The sequence below is a fragment of the Callospermophilus lateralis genome, chromosome 3 (genome assembly GCF_048772815.1).
Source record: "Callospermophilus lateralis isolate mCalLat2 chromosome 3, mCalLat2.hap1, whole genome shotgun sequence".
In the NCBI taxonomy this organism is placed as follows: Eukaryota; Metazoa; Chordata; class Mammalia; order Rodentia; family Sciuridae; genus Callospermophilus; species Callospermophilus lateralis.
The window spans coordinates 174,489,574-174,512,169 of NC_135307.1; the positions used below are offsets into that span (position 1 = coordinate 174,489,574).

The window sequence follows — 22,596 nt, forward strand, 5'->3', positions numbered from 1 at the left end:
TAAGACCAGCAGGAAGTGGGCAGGGCTGCAGAAGAAGCTGAGCCTGAAGACAGGTGGGGTCATCTGGAAGCCACTGTGGTAACCCATCTGACCTGGGCAGGGCAAAGAGCTGCTGGCCAGAATCTGTCCAGTGACCAGCTGAGAGCAAGTGCTGCAGTGTCCTGAGAGACTGGCAGCACTGGATGAGCTGAGGTCCCCCAAAGTTCTCAGGATCTCCATTTTTAGGCACCCAGGGATTAAACCCAGGGGTGTGTGACCATCAAGCCAAGTCCTTAGCCCTTTTTATTATTTTCTTTATATTTTTTAGTTGTAGATGGACACAATACATTTATTTTGTGTAGCTTTTTTATGTGATGCTGGGGATCAGACCCAGTGCCTCACACATGCTAGGCAAGTGCTCTGCCACTGAGCCCCAGCCCCAACCCCCTTGTTTTTGAGACAGGTCTCACTAAGCTGCTTAGGGCCTTGCTTCATTGCTGAAGATGCCTTCAAACTTGCCATCCTCCTGCCTCAGCCTCGGGAGTGGCTGGGATCACAGGCATAAACCACTCTGCCTGGCTAGGGAAGGCCTTAGCTCTCTGCAAAGCAGATGAGTTTTTAATCCATGCACAAAGAAAACTGGATTTAGGGCTGGGGCTCAGAGATAGATAGAGTGCTCAGGCAGAAGGGCCAGTATCGGAACCTAAGCAGTCCAACTTAGGTAGCACGTGCGAGGCCCTGGGTTCGATCCTCAGCACTATATAAAAATAAACAAAATAAATGTATAAAAAAATTCTTTTAAAAAAAATTGGACTTAGACCTTTTCTTCAGAACCTGTATTATTTATCATCTAACCAACACAGGTGGTCAGCTAGATCCCAAATAAACAAAGACAGACTGGCAACCCACCACCAGCACCACCACAGGTACAGAGCCCTCTCTGTTAGCCACCTGTGCAAACTGCTTCTGCTTTGGGTGGGGGGAGGGTAATTAGCATGTTGCCTTTTTTTTTTTTTTTTTTTTTTAGTATGGGGGATTAAACCCAGGGGTGCCAGGGGTGCTTTACCACTGAATTACATCCCTAGCCCATTTTATTTTATTTTAAAAATATTTTAGTGTCAATGGATCTTTTATTTATTTATATGTGGTGCAGAATCAAACCCAGTGCCTCACACATGCTAGGCAAGAGCTCTACCACTGAGCCGCAACCCCAGCCCCTGCTTTTAATTTTTTTTGAGATAGGGTCTTACTAAATTGCTGAGGCTAGCCTTAAACTTGTGATCCTCCTGCCTCAGCCTCTTGAGTTGCTGTTGAGTGTTTATTTCAAGTGATGGCATCATTTCTTTTCTTTTTTTTTTTTTTCATGTCTTTATTTAGCCCAGATACCGTTTCTTTTTTTTAATTTTTAAAATATTTTATTTTTTAGTTTTAGGTGGACACAATATCTATATTATTTTTATGTGATGCTGAGGATCAAACCCAGTGCCTCACGTGTGCTAGGCAAGTGCTCTATCACTTGAGCCACAACCCTGGCCCCCAGGTACCATTTCTTTACTGTGGAACTTTGGTGGGGAGACAAGCCTCCCCCCTACCCAAATCTGAGGTGTGGTCAGTAGCCGGTTGGTATCTAAAACTTGTCTGGAGATGGGTGGTGCTGCTGTTCCAGGCGACTCTCAGGGCTGGGCTCTGTAAGTACTTAATCCTGTTGTTGTTTTTCAGAAGCCTCTATGCACCTGCACTCCCAAGAGCCAGCAGGGCCACCTGGAGAGCCCAGGGCCAGAGGAAGGTGCCTTGAGAGCAGTCACCAGGGAAGGGAAGGCGGACAGAAATCAGCTCAAACACTCCATGCTGGTCCTGGCTCGCTCCATCTCGTGCAGGAAGCTGTAGAACTGGGGCAGGGTTAATTCTGGGGAGAAAAAAAAATCCAGTTTGAGGTAAATGTTTCTAACTCTATAGAACCGCACAACCACCAGGAGAGTCCATTTCTACCCAGAGTTTTGTTTTTTTTTTTTTTTCCTGTACCAGGGATTGAACCCAGGGGTGCTTACCACTGAGCCACATTCCCAGCCCTTTTTTATATTTTATTTTAAGACAGGGTCTCCCCAAATTCTTTAGGGCCTCGCTAAGTCGAAGCTGCTGAGGCTGGCTTTGAATTTGTGATCCTCCTGCCTCAACCTCCTGGGTTGCTGGGATTACAGGTGTGGGCCAAGATGCCCAGTCAGGGATTTTTTTGTTTTTGTTTTGTTCTTGTTTTTGTGTGCTGAGTTTCGGGGACTCATCCCAGGGCCAGTGCATGCTAGGCAGCACTCTACCATTCAGCCACATCCTCAACCACAGATTGTTTTCTCTTTTGGCTTAGCACATCTAAGTAGCTCTAGATGGGAAATTGGTCACAGTAAAGGACAGAGTCCTGAACACAGAAGGTTCTTGGCTCCCTAAGAGAAATGGGGGAGTGTGTGAAATGGCAGCACTCCATAGCACAGAGTCAGGAAAGCCTACGGGGAGGCTCAGCCAGAGCCTCTGGTCTTCATCATGCTAGGAGCCTCCCAGCCCCCACAGTTCCCTGTTCACAAAGGGCTTCAAGGGCAGGGTCTGCAACCTGCTGGTGGCTTAGCAAAGCTCTGGCACCAGGTTTCCTGAGGGGGAAGGTCAGGGGAGGCTCCTGCACAGCCTGGTGGAGACTCTCTCCCTGGAGACATGCTGGTGGTGGATCTCACCAGCCCAACCAACAGAAGAGAACCTGGGAAAGGCTCAGCAGGGATCCAGACTCACCTAGGTACACATTTTCAGTTTGATTTCCTTTTTTAACCACCAACTTTAACTAAAAAAACAAAACAAAAACCATAAATGAAGAGGATGACAACTGGGCAAAGAAATTCTCCAAAACCCTTTAATCCAAATTCAATGTCAAAGCACTCCAGGGTTCTGCTCCCAAGCCCCAGCCCATCATCACAGGATGCACAGAAGTGGTCCCCATCACCCCCCATAGGAGCTCTGACACTTCCCATGATCACAGGAAGAACCAAACTTTCAGGAATAATATTAAGATCTGTTTATTTATTTATTTTTTTGGTACTGGGGATTGAGCCCGGGGTACTTTACAAATGAACTACATCTCCTCCAGACCTTTTTGTTTTGAGATAGGGTCTTACTCAGTTGCTTAGGGTCTCACTAAGTTGCTGAGGCTGGCCTTCAACTTGTGATCCTCCTGCCTCAGCCTCCCGAGTTGCTGGGATCACAGGAGTGTGCCATGCACTGGGCTAGGATCTGTGAATCTAGAAGTAGGCAAGTCAGTGACCATGCCCTTGGTGGATCACACTGCTCTGATTTAAATTCAGTGGAATAAGTATTTACACAGACATTTAACATTGAACCCAAGGCCTCGCACATGCTAGGCAAGTGCTCTACCACTGAGCCACACTCCTAGCCCTCCAACATAGTTTCTTTGGGGATTGAACCCAGGGCCTTGTGCATGTGAGGAAAGGCAAGCACTCTACCAACTGAGCTATATCCCCAGCCCAGTTTCTTTTCTTTTCTTTTTTTTGGTATAGGGTATTGAACCCAGGGTCAATTCACCCCGTGCTAAGCCCCCAGTTATTATTTTTTTCTTAACTTTGAGATTAGGTCTCACTAAATTGCTGAGGCTAGCCTTGAATTTGCAATCCTCCTGCCCTGGATGGAATACCTGGGATTTCCTGGCTTAATAAATTTTTTAACCAATAATTTTTTTTTAAAGAGAGAGGTGAGAGAGAGAGAGACAGACAGAGAATTTTTAATATTTATTTTTTAGTTTTTGGCAGACACAACATCTTTGTATGTGGTGCTGAGGATCGAACCGGGGCTGCACGCATGCCAGGCGAGCGTGCTACCACTTGAGCCACATCCCCAGCCCCCTAATAATTTTTTTTACCCATTTTCTTTGTTGTAGTTGGACACAATATCTTTATTTATTTATTTTTTGTGGTGCAAAGGATCGAACCCAGGACCTCGCACATGAGAGGCGAGTGCTCTAAGGCTGAGCCACAACCTTAGCCCTTTTTTCTCATTTTCAAAGATCAAGAGAAGACTTACTTGTAAAAAAATACTGCCCACTTTTTCTAATTCACTGCTTCCAGATGTCACTGTGATACAAAAGAGAAAAATAAGTGAAGAAGTGACTGACGAAGGATTTCCCAGAAAACCCCAATTTCACAGGTTGTCAGCAGGAGCCACGTGAGTGCAAGCTGCTGCCCCCCCCCCCACCATGTTTGAGACTAAGACTCCCAAACCCTCAGGATCCTGCAGCCAAAGGACCTGGAGCTGGCTCTGACCAGTTACCTCCGAACTTCCACTCCATGTCGATAAGCTGGTTAATCATCAGGGTCTGCCCCAGGGCCCACTGAGCAAGGGTGGGGGCGTTCTGTTTCCACTGTGAGGAGAGCAAAAGGCCAGAGTCACAACATGGGGAAAACGCACCCCCTCTCCATGCTGCCCCAAACAGCAGTTCAGTATTTACAGGGAGTGGGGCTCCTCCGCACTCACACCTGGGGGGGTACAAGAGGTATGGAGCAGCGAAGCTGAGGTGATTGTTTTCTTCCCTTCCAAGACTTAACCCATGTTGACCCCAAAACTATATTTATTAATCCCAGAAGCTCAGGAGGCTGAAGCAGGAGGACTGTGAGTTCAGAGCCAGCCTCAGCCAAAGGGAGGCCCTAAGCACTCAGTGAGACCCTGTCTCTAAATAAATACAAAACAGGGTTGGGGATGGGGCTCAGGGATTGAGTGACCCTGAGTTCAATCCCTACCAAAAAAACAAAAACAAACAAACAAACAACAACAAAAAAAAAAAAACAGGGGGTAGACTTGGTAGAGCGCTTGCCTCCCATGCACAAAGCCCTGGGTTCAATCCCCAGCACCACACTCACATACACACACACACACCAAAAAAAAAAAAAAAAAAAAGACCAAACAAAAAACTTTATATTCCATCAAATTAGAGAAGAAAAAATGTGACATGCATGACACGTACTAAACAAGGCGGGTCAGAAGCCCTGTGTCACTGGTTGGTGTGGCACCCAAAGAAATGAGGCCTTGAGGGTCCCATCAGCACTTCCCCTTTCTTTCCTTTTCACTGAAATAAAAGCAACCCGTCTTAACCTTGATGAGAATCATACCTTTTCAGAAAAGTAAGTGGCTTTCTCCTCACTGAGGCCTGCAAGAGAAAGGGGGCTCATCAGCATAACAAACAGCCCAGAGGCCCTCCCCCAGCAGCCCCGGGTGTGACCTACCCAGAGTTAAGAAATCCGCCCGGACCTGCTCGGCTGTGAGACTCCTCTTCAAGGCACCTGGGAGGCAGGGGAGACAGGGCGAGAATGAATCAGCTGCCATAAGTATTTGACCAGCATAACCTGGGGGATGCGGAGGACAAAAAGCTTATGCACCAGGAAGATTGCAACCCAGCAGGGGGAGGGGAGACACACCACTGAAACAATGCTGGTCACAGTACAAGCACCAGGTGGCCCTCCAGGGAGGGTGGGAGAAGCTGGAGACAAAATATCTACCTACCTGGTCACTTACATTGATTTATTTATTTTTATTTAAATACAGGGTCTCAGTTGCTGAGGCTGGCCTCAAACTTGCCATCCTCCTGCCTAAGCCTCCACTGAGTCGCTGGGATTACAAGGTGTGTACCACAGTGCCTGGCTGTCACTACCATTTTAACTAAAATTAAGTGAACTTTAAAAGCCTACTGTTGCGCTGTTTCAAATGCTCAGTAGCTACAAAGGGTCAGAGACTACTGCACTGGACAGTGCAGATTATAGGCCATTCCCATTTGCCTAGAAAGTTCTATGGGAGGCCAGTGATTTGGCAGCCTGAGGCCAGCCTCAGCAACTCAATGAGGCCCTAAGCAAGTTACTGAGACCCTGTCTCTACATAAGAAATAGCCAGAGTGGGTGATGGCTCCGTGGGAAAGCATCTTTGGGTTCCACTGGAGCTCCATGGGATGCACATGCCTGTAATTCCAGCTACCTGGGGAGGCTGAGGCAGGAGGATCACAACTTTGAGTCCAGGCTGGGAATAAAAGAGACAATTCTACTAGACAGTGCCATCTGGTCTCTACAGCTCACAAGTGACTTGCAGGGGGCTGTCTCAGCTTCCCTCCAGAAGCCCTAGAACACCCCTCCAGGCTTGCTTTGTCCTGCTTTCGGCTGCAGTTCCTGAAGACAGAATGTGGCCAGCAGTCTGGGCTTCTCAAGGTTTCAACTTCAGAGGGCAGCCTAGAGTCACAACCAGACAAGCGCTCTGTGACTATCCACTTCTCAATCACCAAAAAATAATTAAATAAAGGATAAAAAGACACCCAGGGCTAAGGCAGGGCCCTGAGCCTACACCCTGAGTCCAAGTGCCCACCCCCACCCCGCTCCAGAAAAACAATTCCAAAGGCTGCGGTGCCGGTAAAAATCCACCACATAAACAAAGAGAGGAAATCTTTTATCTCCAAGATCAGATTGGGCAAGGAAGCCACGGGGAAATAAAAACGCAAGACCCCAGGAAACCCCAGCCATAGGCTCTTGAGAGGGAAGACTTCCCAGCCATGAGAGGCACACATGGCCACCAAGGGGACAGCTCCCCGGTTTATGGCCAGAGCAGATCTTTTTTTTTTTTGCAAATACACTACCACTGAAATCTCCCTCTAGCCCCTTTTATTTTCTTCCTTTCTGTTGTTTCAAAATTCTCTAATGGGGGCTGGGATTGTGTGTGGCTCGGTGCCAGAAAAAGATTTTGTGTCCATCTGCAGCTAAAATATCTGATTGATAAATAAATAAATAAATAAATGGGACCGAGGGTATAGCTCAGTTGGCAGAGTGTGTGCCTAGCAGGCACAAGGCCCTGGGTTCAATACCAAGCACCAACAAAAAAATTTTTTAAATACATAAATAAAGGTTCATTGACAACTAAAAAAAAAAAATACATTAAAAAAAGTCTAATCTTGGGCTGGGGATGTGGCTCAAGCGGTAGCACGCTCGCCTGGCATGCGTGCAGCCCAGGTTCGATCCTCAGCACCACATACGAACAAAGATGCTGTGTCCGCCGAAAACTAAAAAATAAATATTAAAATTAAAAAAAAAAGTCTAATCATGTAAAAGTAGGTTGTTGTTGTTTTAATGTGAAAGTGGTAAAATTGTGGGCATTTTTTTCAGGGGGGGCTACCAGGGATTGAACTCAGGGACACTGGACCACTGAGCCACATCCCCAGCCCTGCTTTGTATTTTATTTAGAGACAGGGTCTTGCTGAGTTGCTTAGAGCCTCACTAAATTACCGAGGCTGGCTTTGAATTCAGGATCCTCCAGCCTCAGCCTCCCAAGCCACTGGTATTACAGGCTTGCACCACGGCTCCCAGGACTTTTTTTGTGGAGGTGGGTACCGGGGATTGAACTCAGGGGCACTTGACCTCTGAGTCACATCTCCAGCCCTGTTTTGTATTTTATTGAGACAGGGTCTCACTGAGGTGCTTAGTGCCTCGCTGCTGCTGAGGCTGGCTTTGAACTCATGATCCTCCTGCCTCAGCTTCCCAAGCCACTGGGATTACAGGCACATGCCACTGCACCTGGTTGTACATTTTTATTAAGAAAATATTAAGAAAAGTGATTTTTTTGAGCAAGGCCACAACAGCCAGTCAGTGGCAGAGCCAAGTGGCTTTCAGGCCAGAGTGGCACCAAACCCCAATTCTTCCTGCTCCAGGTCATCCTGACAGGCTGTCCTGGCAGTGCCTCAACAGTGAAGGACAGGAAGGCTGAGCTCCAGGCGCAGGAGCAGGCTCTGGTCTCTGGCAGGAGGCAGGAGCCAGACTTCAACAGGCATCTGCCTCCTGCGAGGCCTCAGGATCTCAACTTCTTCAGTTTCTTCCTTTGGTGATTCCTTTGTTCTGAGCAAATGCCAGCCAAGGCAGGCCTGCAGCCCTGGACCTAAGGAGGCCTTGGGGAAACTCCAGAGAGAGCCTAATGTGATGGCTCATTCAATCAGGACTGCAGCCGGAGAAACTTAGGGAGACCCAGTCTCAAAATGTGGGGCGAGGCAGGGCTAGGGACTTAGCTCAGTGGTAGAGCACCCCTAGGCTCAATCTCTAGTACTAAAACACACAAAAATACCAGAAAAACCCAGGCTTAAATACAGTCTCTACTGCCAAGTTATCTGTAGTCCTAAAAGATGACATAACCATAATGACAGTGGGCCAGCCGTCATGCATTCTGGTCAGCACTTTACATTCAATAGCTTTCTCCATCTTTCTAGCAAGCAGCTTGAGGTGCCCTCAAGCTCCATTTCATCCTTGATGAAACTGATTCTTAGACAGGTTCAGTCACTTGGCTCAAGGTCTCCCAGCTCTTGCAGCCACAGGGAGTAAGCAAGGACTTTCTGGAAGGCCACCCAGCAACCAAATGCAAGGTGGAGCCCTATGTGGATCCAGATGGGAGCAACCAACCACCCACACACTCACTGCACTCAACAATAGGGTCATCTGATTGCATAGTTTCCTTTCAGATGATAATGACGTTGTGGTTATCTTTTAGAGATAGTACTTAGCAGTAAAATGGTACAACTGACATTTACTTTAAAATAACTCAGTTTGGAGAGCAATAAAAAAGGGGTGGGTGCAGATGAAACAATTTGGCCAGGGGTGGACAGCTGTGAAAGTGGGATCCTCTTATGAATTACATACTTGCCAGGTGTGGGTGGTGCACACCTACAATTCCAGTAACTCAGGAGGCTGAGGCAGGAGGATCACTTGAGCCCAGGAGTTTGAAACCAGCCTAGGCAACTTAAGTGAGACCCTGTCTCTTAACAACAACAAAAAAAGCACTTTTCAAAGCTTTTACTTGAGATCCCTTCTGTCCCCACCTCCCAAAAAGGAGGGCTGCACAGTTCCCAGTGAACAGACACTGGTTCAGCAGCTTCTTCCCTACAGGACTTTACATTCAATAGCTTGAATGTAAAGCTATTGAAGGCTGAGACGTGGCAGTGTGTGTGAGTCTCCAAGGTTCCAAGGCTAGGGCTGGGGAACAAGGAAGTCCTGGCTCTGTGTGGCCACTGAAGCCTTGTATTGGTGGACATGACATGCCAACTGGGGGAGAGTCCCTGTGAGGGCCCCTCAGCTCTGACAAGCGGCACTGTTGCAATGGCGTCTCACCAGGTAAGCACAACCAGGGTTCCAGAAGAGAAGGGGATCGGACCCAAAGGCTCTTACTTTGTGGATTAAACGGTAAAAGGTCTTGGGTGCCAAACTAAAGACTCCATTACAGATGGTAAGGAGCTGGGAGCAGCAACAGGAACCACGCTGGGGCCCTTAGTGCCCTACCTAAGCCCCAAGGCTGAGAACTTGTCCTGGGATGGCGCCTTTGGGACTGGAAAGACAGACATCAGAGGACAAGGCAGAAGAAGGGGCCACGAGACTTCCAAGCTGCAATCTCAGATGCTTCAGAGATGTTCTAGAAGAAACAGATGATCAGGCAGGAAGCAGGACAGAGTGTAAAAGGAAGAGAAGCTGAGAGTGGACTCAGAGGTTCAGCAGATCAAACCCGAGAGCGCTCCACCCAGAACTGGCAAAGCTCTGGAGGTGACCAGTCAAGAGGCAAGCTCAGGTCCCCACCAGCAGGTGATGGAAACTTGATGTCATAGTCTGACAGTGAGACCCAGGGCCGAAGCTGGCTGGTCAGTCAACCAATAAAGGCTTGAGGACTGAGAGTGCAGCTCAGGGCTCAGTGCCGGGCACCTGTTCAGCGTGGGCAAAGGCCTGGGTTTGATCTTCAGCGACACACACACACACACACACACACACCACCTCTCATTTACACTCATCCTACTTTAAAATGTTTTTTAGGGGCGGGGGGCTGGGGCTCAATGGTAGAGTGCTTGCCTGGCCCATGTGAGGCACTAAGTTTGAACTTCAGAACCACGTAAAAATAAGTAAAATAAAGCTCCATCTACAACTAAAAACATCTATTTTTTTTTTTTTAATTTTTTTAATATTTATTTTTTAGTTCTCGGCAGACACAACATCTTTGTTTGTACGTGGTGCTGAGAATTGAACCCGGGCCGCACGCATGCCAGGCAAGCACGCTACAACTTGAGCCACATCCCCAGCCCCAAAAAACATCTATTTTTAAAAAAATTTTTTTTAGGTACAGGGGGTTGAACCCAGGACCTTGAACAACGTGCTCTGTTAGTGCTCAGCCACTGAGAACCTCCCCAGCCTGGGATTTTCACTTTCGACTCCTCCATAGTTCTGCATTATTTAAAAAGTTTGTAATAAAAACGTGTTCCTGTATTAAAAGAAACTTCAATTTCTCATTCAACCAAGAGGACAAAAAAAAAAAAATGCAAGAATCACAGAAATAGATCAGAAAATTTTGCAATTGGAAACCTCTAGACTGTTCTGGTTTCACCCCATAGTATCTAAGGAGCATAATACAAGGCAAAGAAGGAATTTTCAGTTTGGTGCAGTAGTGCACACCTGTCACCCCAGTGACTCTGGAGACTGAGGCAGGCGGATCACAAGTTCAAGGCCAGCCTCAGCAACTTAGTGAAGCCCTAGATGACTTAGCAAGACCCTGTCTCAAAAAGTAGCTGGGGATATGGTTCATGGTTAAGCACCCCTGGGTTCAATCCCTGGTACAGGAAAAAGGGGGTAGGGGAGGGAAGGTACCACCACAGGGACAAATTAAGCCCCCAGTTTCTTCTTTTTTTTTGGTCCTGGGGATTGAACCCAGGGATGTTCTACCACTAAGCTACTTTCCCAGTCCTTTTTAAAAATAAAATTTATTTAGAGACAGGGTTTCACTAAATTGCCCAGGCTGGCCTTGAACTTGGAATCCTTCTGCCTCACCTCCTGAGTAGCTGGGGTTGCAGGTGTGCACCAGTGTTTGGCTCAAGATGCTGGCCTAATTCCTCTCAGCCTGATCAAAATTACTCACTCCTCAAGGAGGGTAACTTTCTCTCTCCACACCCTCCCCTTCTTTCCTCCTCCCTCCCTCCCTCTCTCTCTCTCCCCCTTCTTCCCTCCCCCCCTTTGCAGTACTGAAACCAGGACCCCTGTGCATGGTAGGCCAGTAAGTGCTCTACCACCAAGCTCCATCTCCAGCCCTCACCTCTGTCTTTAAATAAACTATTAGTTAATTTTCCATATTAACAGTAGCAACCTGGCAGACAACACTTAGCCAAAAACCCAACAATTAGACCAACTTGGAACCCTACCTTCTAGATATGGCCACAGCTAACTTTGTTTTTTGCCCCCATGCTGAGGAATCCAACCCAGTGTCTCAAATCAAATATGCTAAGCACACACTCTACCACTGAGCTACAGACACCTTCCGTTCTTAAACTCTTATTTTTATGATCAGTGGTCAGGCTTGCTGGTGTGTGCTGTACTCCTAGCAACTCCTGAGGCCAAGGCAGGAGGATCACAAAATTGAGTCCCGCACCTTCAACTTAACAAGATGCTCTATCAAAATAAGAAATAAAACCAGGCATGGTGGTACACTCCTGAAATCCCAGTGACTCCTGATACCGAGGCAGGAGGATTGCAAGTTTGAGGCCAGCCTTGGCAATTTAGTGAGGCCCTAAGTAACTTAGTAAGATGGAGTTTCAAGATAAAAATAGAAAGGGCTGGGATGTGGCTTCATGGTTAAGTACTTTTGGGTTCAATTCCCAGTACCAGGGAAAAAACAAATCATATATTGTGAAAGTTTTCCATAATATTACATTTTCCTCAATAGCATCTTTTAAATTAGTGAATAATAGAAAAAAAAAAACCCACCTTTTATTAGGGCTAAGCATTTTATTTACATGGTCTCAACCTGTATATGTTCCCCCTCCTTAAAAAAAAAAAATTGCTTAGTTGGAGGGAAGATCACTGTTCTAGAGGGCCACTTCTAGGGGTGTGGAGAGATCAGGCACCTGGCTGACTCAGAAGTGTGTGTGTGTGTGTGTGTGTGTGTGTGTGTGTGTGTATATATATATTTTTTTTTTTTGGTAGCAGGGACTGAACTAGGGCACTTACCAACTGAGCCCATCCCCAGCCCTTATTTTTTATTTTGAGACAGAATCTCACTAAGTTGCTTAGGACCTTGCTAAATTTCTGAGGCTGGCTTTGAACTTTGGACTCTCCTGCCTTAGCCTCCTAGGCTGCTGAACTACATACAGGGGCTTGGGCCACCATGCCTGGCAGAAGTATACCTTTTTTTTTTTTTTGATAGCAGGGATTGAACTCAGGGACACTTGACCACTGAGCCAGATCTCCAGCCCCCTTTTGTATTTTATTTAGAGACAGGGTCTCACTGAGTTGCTTAGCTCCTGACTTCTTGCTGAGACTTTTGGCTTCAAACTTGCAATCCTCCTGTTTCAGCCTCCCAAACCACTGGGATTACAGGTATGTGCCACCGTGCCTGGCAGAAGTATACAATTAGTTGTAGATGAACCAATACCTTTATTTTATTTATTTTTATGTGGTGCTTAGAATCTGACCCAGTGACTCACACACACTAGGTAAGCGCTCTACACTGAGCCCAGCCCCAGCCCTAGCCCCAGCCCAGAAGTATATGTTTTTGACCACCATGTTTCCCTATAAAGTTTCACCACAGCTTGTTAAAACAATCCCTTGCTGCCAGGCAATCTGATGGTTTCTAATTTTGCTCCACCATAAACAGTACTACAATGAATATCCCTACAGCTGAACGTTTCTGCTCCTGACCTCCTCCCTTCCACTGGGAAGGTTTCCTGATTGTTAGGCAAACTCTATTCCTCAAGACATCTGTAGTATACTTGAGCAAGCTGGCACAAGCCTATAATCCCAGTAATTTGGGAGGCTGAGGCAGGACAATCACAAGTTCAAGATCAGCCTGGGTAATTTAGAGAGATCCACCTCAAAATTAAAAAAAAAAAAGGGCTGGGGATATAGCTCAGTTGGTAGAGTGCTTACCTTGTATGCATAAGGCCCTGGGTTTGATCCTCAGCACCACACACACACACAAAAAAAAATTATTAAAAATTTAAAAATTAAAAATAAAAAGGTCCAGGTATGATGGTGTACACCTCTAATCCCAGCAGCTGAGATGCTGAGACAGGAGGATCGTGAGTATACTTGGATGACTCTCTGGACTCAAGAATGCTCAGGTGCTGGGCGAGGTGGTGGCACACGTCTGTAATTACAGGGCTAGGGAGACTGAGATAGGAGGATCATGAGTTCTAAGCCAGCCTCAGCAAAGGTGAGGTTCCAAGCAACTCAGTGAGACCCTCTCTCAAAATAAAATACAAAATAGGGCTGAGGATGTGGCTCAGTGGTCAAGTGCCCCTGAGTTCAATCTCTGGTACCCCCACCCCTCAAAAAAGAATGTTGGGTAACATCTCCAGCCACAACTGCTGATGGAGCTACTCACCATTGGGAACCAGGAGGAGGCTTTTCACGATGCTTCTGAGAGGGCCCAGACTGATCTGATTGGTGGTGGCAAATTCAGACAGTTGAGCCAGAAACCTTTCCACCTGAAAAGAGGGACCAGGAGTTCACTTTCGAAGTTCCTCAGACCCACTGACCTGTGCTTTGAAACTCTCCTTATCAAAAAATACTTACCTCTTTGGGCTCAATTAGGAAGTGGAAAATCACTTCTGTCAGGGCTGAGAACTGCTGTAAAGAGAACACAGAACATCAGTGCCATCTTTACTATGGGTCAGTGTGCCACATCCCATCCAACCCCTTCAGGGAAAGGACCAGGAGCAGAAAAGCCGCTGGGATTACAGGTGTGCACTACCGCACCTGGCCAAAGACCTGATTTGATGACTTTTTTTTTTTGTGGTGCTGGGGATTGAACCCAGGGCCTGGTACGTTGAGGCAAGCCCTCTACCAACTGAGCTATGTCCCCAGTCCTGCTTTGATCATCTTAAAGTTACAAACAGGGGCTGGGGATGTGGCTCAAGCGGTAGTGCGCTCGCCTGGCATGCGTGAGGCCCGGGTTCGAGCCTCAGCACCACATACAAACAAAGATGTTGTATCCGCCGAAAACTAATAAATAAATATTAAAAAAAATAAATAAAGTTACAAACAATCAAAATACTCACCAATAGCATCCATGTATCTGCACCACTATATATATATATATTTTTTCAAAATACTTTTTAGTTGTTAATGGACCTTTTTTTTTTTAAGAATCATTCTTTTTTTTTTTTTTTTTTTGAGAGAGAGAGAGAGAGAGAGAGAGAGAATTTTCAATATTTATTTTTCAGTTTTCAGCGGACACAACATCTTTGTTTGTATGTGGTGCTGAGGATGGAACCCAGTGCACCACCATATTGTTGGTAAAGCACAGATGTTTTATTGAGATAGTCAGGAGACATAGAAAGCTAAACTGTGTGCGTGCACCCATGCAGGGACACACATAGATCTCTGGGGTCCAAATACACAAACACACAGTGAGAAAAGATCTGAAAGGGGAAATCACCAGAACAGTAAGAGCAGTTACTTAAGGGCTGGGAACATAGTTCAGGGTGACAAACTTGCCTAACGTGTGGAGGCCGGTTCAATTTTCAGCATGGCCAGGGCCATGGGGAGAATGCATTTATGTGTAGTAAGATACTGTAAGATACTTCTTTTAATTTTTTGCAATGCTGAGAACTGAATGAACCCAGAGCTGGTATCCACTACTGATCACCTGTAAGCCCAGCTCTGGATATTCTATTCTTTTTTTTTTTTTTTTGTACTGGGGCACTTTACCGTTGAACTGCATCTCAGGCCATTTATATTTTTTTAATTTTGAGACAGGGTCTAGCTAGTTGCTGAGGCTGGCCTTGAACTTGCCATCCTCCTGCCTCAGCCTTCTATGTAGCTGGGGCTATGGGACTCAGCCGTGCTCAGCCCTGCTTTGCTTCCCTCTCTTCCGTTCTACTCCACACTATATCTTTGCTGATTTGGGGGTTGATCCCAGGAGTGTTTTACTTCTGAGACACTTTGCAACCAGGCATGGTTTGGGGCACTTTGGCCAAGGCATCTCTCCAAGTTGCTGTTGCCTTTGAAAAATTTTTACTTGGGGTCAGGCTTGCCAAGGTTGGCCTCAAACTTGTCATCCTCCTGCCTCCTGAGCAACTGGAATTACAGATATGCACCACTGTGCCCAACAGGATAATTTTTACTTTCTGTTTGCCTATCCATATTTTCTGGGTACTCCTAGCACTACTGCTCACAATAAACACCTTCTTATTTATATAACAAAATAGGAAATTTTCCCAGGTACAGTGTCACGTACCAGTAATCCCAGCAACTCGGGACCCTGAGGCAAGAAAGTCACAAGTTCGGGACGGGCCTCAGCAACTTGATGAGGCCTTAAGCAACTTAGCGAGACCCTGTCTCAAAAAATAAAAAGGAGTGGGGATGTGGCTCAGTGGTAGAGCACCCCTGGGTTCAACTCCCAGTACAGAAATGAACAACAGTGAATTCTAACACTTTATTATAATGCTGTTTTGGAATAGCCTCTTGCTGTTTTGTGCTTGCAAATCTTTTTTCTAGTGCTATTTGGTTAAGGTGAACACTTGTGTTTCCCACAAATTCCTATGTTGAGCCCTAACGCCCAGTGTGATTTTTTTTGGGGAGTTGGGGACTATGAGGTGATGGAGGTTAAATGAGGTCACAAGCAGGACTCCAGCCCTGGGAGGCTTTATGCATACAAGGCAAGCACTCTACCAACTGAGCTATATCCCCAAATCTATACCTGAGCTCTTACTGTTTTATTTTTTTAAATTTTTTGGGATTGAACTCAGGGGCACTCAACCACTGATCCACACCCTCAGCCCAATTTTGTATTTTATTTAGAGACTTTTGTATTTTATTTAGAGACTCACTGAGTTGCTTAGCACTTTGCCATTGCTGAGGCTGGCTTTGAACTCTTGATCCTCCCATCTCAGCCTCAAGAGTGCTGGGATTACAAGTATGCGCCACCTTGCCCAGCAAACATTTTATTTTTGAGACAGGTTCTTGCTAAGTTGCTGAGTGTTGGCATGGAACTCTTGATCCTCCTGCCTCAGCGTTCCAAGCTGCAGGGATTACAGGTGTGAGCCCCATGTCCAGCTCCATTATGTCTTTTTTTTTTTTAAAGAGAGAGAGAGAATTTTTAATTTTTTATTTTTTTTCTAGTGGACACAACATCTTTGTTTGTATGTGGTGCTGAGGATGAAACCCGGGCCGCACGCATGCCAGGAGAGCATGCTACCGCTTGAGCCACATCCCCAGCCCTCCTTTATTTCTTTAATATTTTTTTCCTGCAAATATGTAAAACTGGCAGGACATGGTGGCATATGAATCCCAGCAGCTCCAGAGTCAGGAGGATTGCAAATTCAAGGCCAGCCTTAGCAATTTAGCAAGGCTCTAAGCAAAAAGTGAAACCCTGTCTCAAAATAAAAAACAAGGGGGCTGGGGTTGTGGCTCAGTGGTAGCGCTTGCCTAGCATGTGTGAGGCACTGGGTTCGATTCTCAGCACCCCATATAAATAAATTAATAAAATAAAGATCCAGGGCTGGGGATGTGCTCAAGCGGTAGCGCGCTCGCCTGGCATGCGTGCGGCCCGGGTTCGATCCTCAGCATCACATACCAACAGAGATATTGTGTCCGCCGAAAACTAAAAAAATTTAAAATAAATAAATAAATAAATAAAATAAAATAAAGATCCATCAACATCTTAAAAATAATAATAGTACTAAAAAATAAAAACCAAAAAGGGCTGGGGATGTAGTTACCAAAAAAAAAAAGAAAGAAAGAAATCTTTTAAATTAAAAAAAAAAGTGGAACTGTCAGCTCTTTGGCTGAATATCCTATGTCACTCAGAGCTTTCTGAAAATTGGGTCAGCTAATTAGAACGCCAAGCACTCTTCCACTTCTAGACCCAGCCCGATACTGAGGCTAAATCCTACTTTCCCCATTGGGTCTCATCCTCCAGTGTGGTCCCAAGAGGAGCTCCCTGCTAATCTGCTGTTTTGTCTGCTCAAGACTCCATCCCTAGTTCTACTTTCCCAAATCTTCCTTATCTTTCAAAACCCTACCAAGATATCATGATCCCCCAGAAAGAAAGGGATCTACAAGAGGAAACCATAGGATAAAGCAAGACAACCTAGAGAATAGGAGAAAATACCTGCAAACAAATCATCTGATAAGGGGTTAATAATCAGAATCCAGCCAGGCACAGAGGTGCTCACACATAATCCCTGTGCTCTAGAAGCTGAGGCAGGAGGATCACAGTTCCAAGACAGTCTTGGCAACTTAGTAAGGCCTCAGAAACCTAATGAAATCCCGTCTCAAAACATAAAAAGGGCTGGAGATGGGGCTCACTGGTTGAGCACCCCTGGGTTCAATCCCTGGGACCAAACAACAACAACAACAAAACCCAAAACCAGAAATCATAAGGAACTCAAACAACTCGATAGCAAGAAAACAAATAACCTAAATTAAAAAATGGGCAAAACAGCTGGGCATGGTGGCACATATTTGTAATCCCAGTGATGTGGAAGAGAATTGAGAATTGTCAGTTTGAGGCCAAGCTCAGCAGTTTAGCAAGACCCTGTCTCAAAATAAAACACAGAAAGTTCTGTGGATGTGGCTCAGTGGTTAATCACCCCTGGTTTCAATCAGGCTGAGTGGGGTGTTACATGCCTATAATCCCAGCTACTAGGGAGGCTAAGTCAGGAGGATTCCAAGTTTGAGGCCAGCCTCAGCAACTCAGCCCCTGTCTGAAAATAAAATTGTAAAAAGGGCTCAGGATGGAGCTGAATGGTGGAGAGCTTGCCTAGCAAGCTGAAGGTAGCAGATGGAATCACCCTGCGGGTGTGGACAAAAGAAAAAGGGACCTTCTCTGATTCTCAACTTCTCAGGCTCCCTCTTAGAAGCTGGCCTGGGGCACCTAGAATTTGCAACCTCAATGAGGAACAGAAACTTAGCAGCAAGAAAGTTCCTTGTATAGTTTTGCCTAGTCACAACACTGTAAAGATTGCAAAGTGCACAGTAAGGATTTCTTGCATAGTTGCCTCTCCCTGGAATGTTCCACCTGGGACTATCCATGCATATCAAAATCTTAACTAGTATCCAGGGCCAGTAAACAGGGGAAAGAGAAAGTTCATTCTAGACTGAGAAATGCAAAACAAGGAGATAACCATTTCTCATTTATCAGATATGCAAACACAAAAGTTTGAGGAGGACACCCATGTGGGCAAAAGGACAAGGAAGGAGACAGGTCCCCACACTGTTGAGGAGAAGACATACTGGGGCAAATTTTCTAGAGAGCCATTTTACAATATGTATCTTTTTCTTTTTCTTTTCTTTTTTTTTTTTTTTTCTTTTGATACTGGTGACTGAATGGGGGGGGGCACTTAACTACAGAGCCACATCCCCAGCCATTTTTATTTTTTTATTTTAAGTCAGGGTCTTACTGTTCTATATGTGTAATATAGGAATTGTGATGCATTCTGCTGTCATGTATTTAAAAAATAAAACCAAAAAAAAAAAAAAAAAGACAGGGTCTTGCTAAGCTGCTTTGGGCCTCCCTTAATTGCTAAGGATGGTCTCAAACTTGCAATCCTCTTGCCTCAACCTCTGGAGCATCTGGATTACAGGTACGCACCACCATGCCTCGCCATAACTGTTTTTTTTTTTTTTTTCTTTAGTTGTAAGTAGACACAATACCTTTATTTTATTTTTATTTGGTGCTGAGGATTGAACCTAGTGTCTTATGCATGTGAGGCAAACACTCTACCACTGAGCCACAACCCCAGCCCCAGCAGTAACTAATTTTTAAGTGATCATATCTCACTTCAAGGAACATATGCTTCAGATATGTTCCAGACATGCTAACACAAAGCTGTCTCCTCCTTCAAAGCACTGTTCAGCTGGGCACAGTGACACACACCAGTGACCCCAGCAACTTGGGAGGACCATAAAGGAGGATCACAAGCTCAAAGCCAGCCTCAGCAACTTAGCTAGGCCTCTCTGAAAATAAAAAATAAAAATGGCTGAGGATGTGACTCAGTGGTTTAGCAGCCCTGGTTCAATACCCAGTACAGAAACAAAACAAAATCCGGTGAGGAGGAGCATGCCTGTGAGGCAGGAGGATCATGAGTTCTAAGCCAGCCTCAGCAATGGCGAGGCACTGAGCAACTCAGTGAGACCCTGTCTCTAAATAAAATAAAAAATAGGGCTGGGATGTGGCTCAGTGGGCAAGTGCCCCCAAATTCAATCCCTGGTATCAAAACAAACAAACAAACAAAAAAAAACAACAACCATGGACTGGGGATATAACTCAGTTGGTGGAGTGCTTGCCTCACATGCAAGGCCCTGGGTTCAATCCCCAGTACCACAAAAAACAAACAAAACCAATTTTTTTATTGTTAATACTCAGAGAAAAACCTTAAGACAATTTAATTAATTCAGACCAGGCTTCCTGGGGCCAGTGTGAACAATATAAGGAAAGCCTCACCTCAACTAACTAACTAACTAAATAAAAAGCCAGGTAGAGTGGTAATCTCAGTGACTCAGGAGGTTGAGGCAAAAGGATTACTAGTTAGAGGCCAGCCTCAGCAATTTAGTTAGTCTCTGTCTCAAAAAATAAAAAGCGCTGGGGGCTGTCTCTCCCTCTGGAGTTGGCCTGTATTGTCTCTGGAAGGTGTATTCCTTATTTTCTGATTAAGATTTCACCTGTGCATGGTAAAAGAACTTTTCTTCAAATAAAAACATTGTATCATTAGCTGGGCTCTGGGAGCAGGCCTGCAATCCCAGCTGAGGCAGGGGGATCACAAATTCAAAGCCAGCCTCAGCAAAAGCCAGATACTAGGCAACTCAGTGAGACTGTCTCTAAATAAAATACAAAATAGGGCTGGAGTGCCCCTGAGTTCAATTCCCAGCACTAAACAAACAAAAAAGCCAAACACCACATATATCATTAAGCCAGGCACACTGTAATTTCAGTGATTTGAGAGGCTGAAACAGGAGGATAGCACAGTGGAGGCCAGTCTCTACCCGGTGCCAACCAAGGAACCAAACAAAAAACCCACAAGAAACTTATTGAAATGACTATTTCTGGGCATGAGAAAAATACACATTTTACTTATACCTTTGTATATTGCTCAAATTTTTTGTGTGTACTGCTTTCATTTCTACATACATGAAGTGACTGTGGACCATTTTTTCCCTTTATTTATTCATTTACTTTTTTAAATTTTGAGACAGGGCCTCCCTAAACTGCTTTGTTGGACCTTGAGAAATTACTGGGGCTGCCCCTGAATTTGGTATTCTGCCTCAGCCTCCCAAATCACTGGGATTACAGGTGTGTGCTACCACAATCCACCCCTTTTTTCCTTGATAATTTTCTGAATTTATTCTCATAACCGATCAAAAAATAGGGTGGGTGGGTTTGTTTGTTTTACTGGTTTGTGGTGAGGCATTCTTGTAATCCCAGCCATTTGGGAGACTGAGGCAGGAGGATTAAATTGGAGGCTAGCCTGAGCAATTTAGCAAGACTGTGGATGTGGGTCCCTGGTTACCCCTGACCCTAGTTCAATCCCCAGTATTAATAACACTAATAAATATATGTGGCCACCAGAAAACATAGTGTTAGATCTGGGGCTTACAATTTCTTTGTTTCTTTTTCCTTTGTGGTGCTGGGGACTGAAGCTAGGGGCCTTGCACAAGCTGGGCAAATGTCCTACCACTGAACTATCTCCCCAACCCTCCAGCTTACTCCTGCTGGACCAAGCAGGCTTAGACCACGCTTGGCACTACTATCCAGGTCACCATGAAAACAGAGGAAGTGCCCTTTTGATCCACCAAAGGGGGTGTTAGGAAGCCATGGAAAGGAAAGGAGAGGAAAGACAAGGGCCCCACCTCCTGGGAAGCTATAACCCAGTAGCAGACTGAGTGGTGAGAAGTGTCATTTTATCCTGTTTAACTCCGCTGCCGGGGCGGTTTGAAAGGGGCATCCTAATAAGCAGGGGAGCAGATGCCACCAGGGCGTCCAGACTTTGCTGGCAGCTGCAGAAGAGGGAGAAGAGGCTTTCCCGGCTCCACCACCTCGGCCTCGCCTTGGACATTTTGGAGACCGGGGCCTCCGGCTGCTCAGACCCCTCGTCCCCAACGCGTGCTGGAGTCCCCCGCTCCCTGACCTCCCTGGGTTCCCCGAGGGACAGCCTCATCAGCGCCTGCGCTGTGTCGTCCTCCGAGGACCCCACACTCCTGGGGTCGCAGGCCGCCCGAGAAGTCTCCCGCCGCATCTCTGCGCCCCGCAACCCCGAGATCCCTCGGCTCAGCCCCGAAAGGCCCCGAGCTGGCCGCAGCCGGCCCCGCGCCCCCGCCCCCGCCGCCCCGCGGCGCCCACCTGCGCGCCCAGCTGGTTCAGCTGCTGCATGTCGCCGCCCACGGCCTCGGGCACCGCATCCTGCGTGCAGTGCAGGCGACCCATGGCCCCCGCCGCCCCGCCGCGCTTCCTCCTCCGGCGGCCTCGCCGCGCTTCCGCAGCCGCACTTTCGCCACGGCCGCGCCGCCCCCGCCGCGCGCGCGCCCGGCCTCCCGCGGCTCGGAGAAGGGCCCTGCGCAGCGGCGCGGTCACGCGCGGGAGTCCCCGCCAGCACCCTGGCTGCGGACCCTGGATAAGGCGCCTGGCCTCTCTTTACTGTCTGTAAAAGGACCCCGAGTGGCTGCTTAAAGACGCCCATTCTGCCAGAAAGCTGAGAGCTTCGCCTCCAGGAGGTCTTCCATCGTGGCTCGTGGCTCTCACTGTCATCACCTTTGTTATTAACCATTCACAAAACTTTTATTTCTTGCGGCGCTGAGGATTGAACCCAGGGTCTCACTCCTGCTAGCTCTACCGCTGACTTAGCGTGAACAGCCCTCAGCCAGGATTGCATGCCCACCCGACGCCAGGCCCTGGGACCAGAGGTGGGAACGACCACAGGCAGGCCTGGCCCTCAGGGAGGAAAGCCACAGCCCCCAAACTCTGCGGGCCTCAGAGTCTTGGGGGGCATGGCCTAAGGCAAGTGCTGGGCCTCCCCCAGTCTGAACTGGGAGGCCCCAGGTGAAGCCTGAGAATTTGCATTTCTAACGAATTCCCTTGGAACCACTTGAGAACCTGCAGAGTAGAGGAATCTGACCCATCAAAGGTTGCTCAGAAGGACTGTGATTGTGTGGGTGGCGGTGGTCAGGTGGGAGCGAGGTTATTGAAACAGTGAGCATCATTGTAGCCCTCAAAGCTTTTTTTTTTTTTTTTTTTGGCAGATTGGGGCTGGGGATGTGGCTCAAACGGTAGCGCGCTCGCCTGGCATGCGTGCGGCCCGGTTCGATCCTCAGCTCCACATACAAACAAAGATGTTGTGTCCGACGAAAACTAAAAAAATAAATAAAAATAAATATTAAAATTCTCTCTCTCTCTCTCCATCTTTCCATCTCTCACTCTCTCTTTAAAAAAAAAAAAAAAACATTTGGCAGCTGAACACTGGGAATTGAACCTAGAGGTGCTCTACAACTGAGCTATACAGCTCCAGCCTATTTTTACTTTTAGACTGGGCCTCTAAATTGCTGAGGCTGGCCTTGCCTTAAGATGTTCCTTCTTCAGTCTCTCAAGCAGCTG

At 46.7% G+C, this 22,596-nt stretch overlaps 1 protein-coding gene across 3 annotated transcripts; it reads right to left on the bottom strand.

Moving 5' to 3' along the window:
• Nucleotides 1-513: 513 nt before the first annotated feature.
• Commd7 (COMM domain containing 7) lies at nt 514-21,458 on the bottom strand. Of its 3 annotated transcripts, XR_013090809.1 has the most exons (11): nt 21,349-21,458; nt 16,585-16,611; nt 13,581-13,634; nt 13,390-13,492; nt 5,247-5,303; nt 5,133-5,170; nt 4,297-4,387; nt 4,051-4,100; nt 3,132-3,254; nt 2,752-2,800; nt 1,862-1,885 (listed from the first exon to the last, which is right to left on the bottom strand). XR_013090809.1 is itself a non-coding variant. In XM_076851695.1 (10 exons), exons 1-10 carry the CDS (start codon nt 21,430-21,432, stop codon nt 1,809-1,811), a joined length of 630 nt encoding a protein of 209 aa, XP_076707810.1. In that variant the 5' UTR covers nt 21,433-21,458; the 3' UTR covers nt 514-1,808. The 3 variants fall into 3 exon arrangements, 2 of the variants coding, with proteins under 2 accessions (XP_076707810.1, XP_076707811.1); XM_076851695.1 differs by lacking the exon at nt 3,132-3,254 and having other exon boundaries at nt 514-1,885; XM_076851696.1 differs by lacking the exons at nt 3,132-3,254; nt 16,585-16,611 and having other exon boundaries at nt 514-1,885.
• Nucleotides 21,459-22,596: the final 1,138 nt, after the last annotated feature.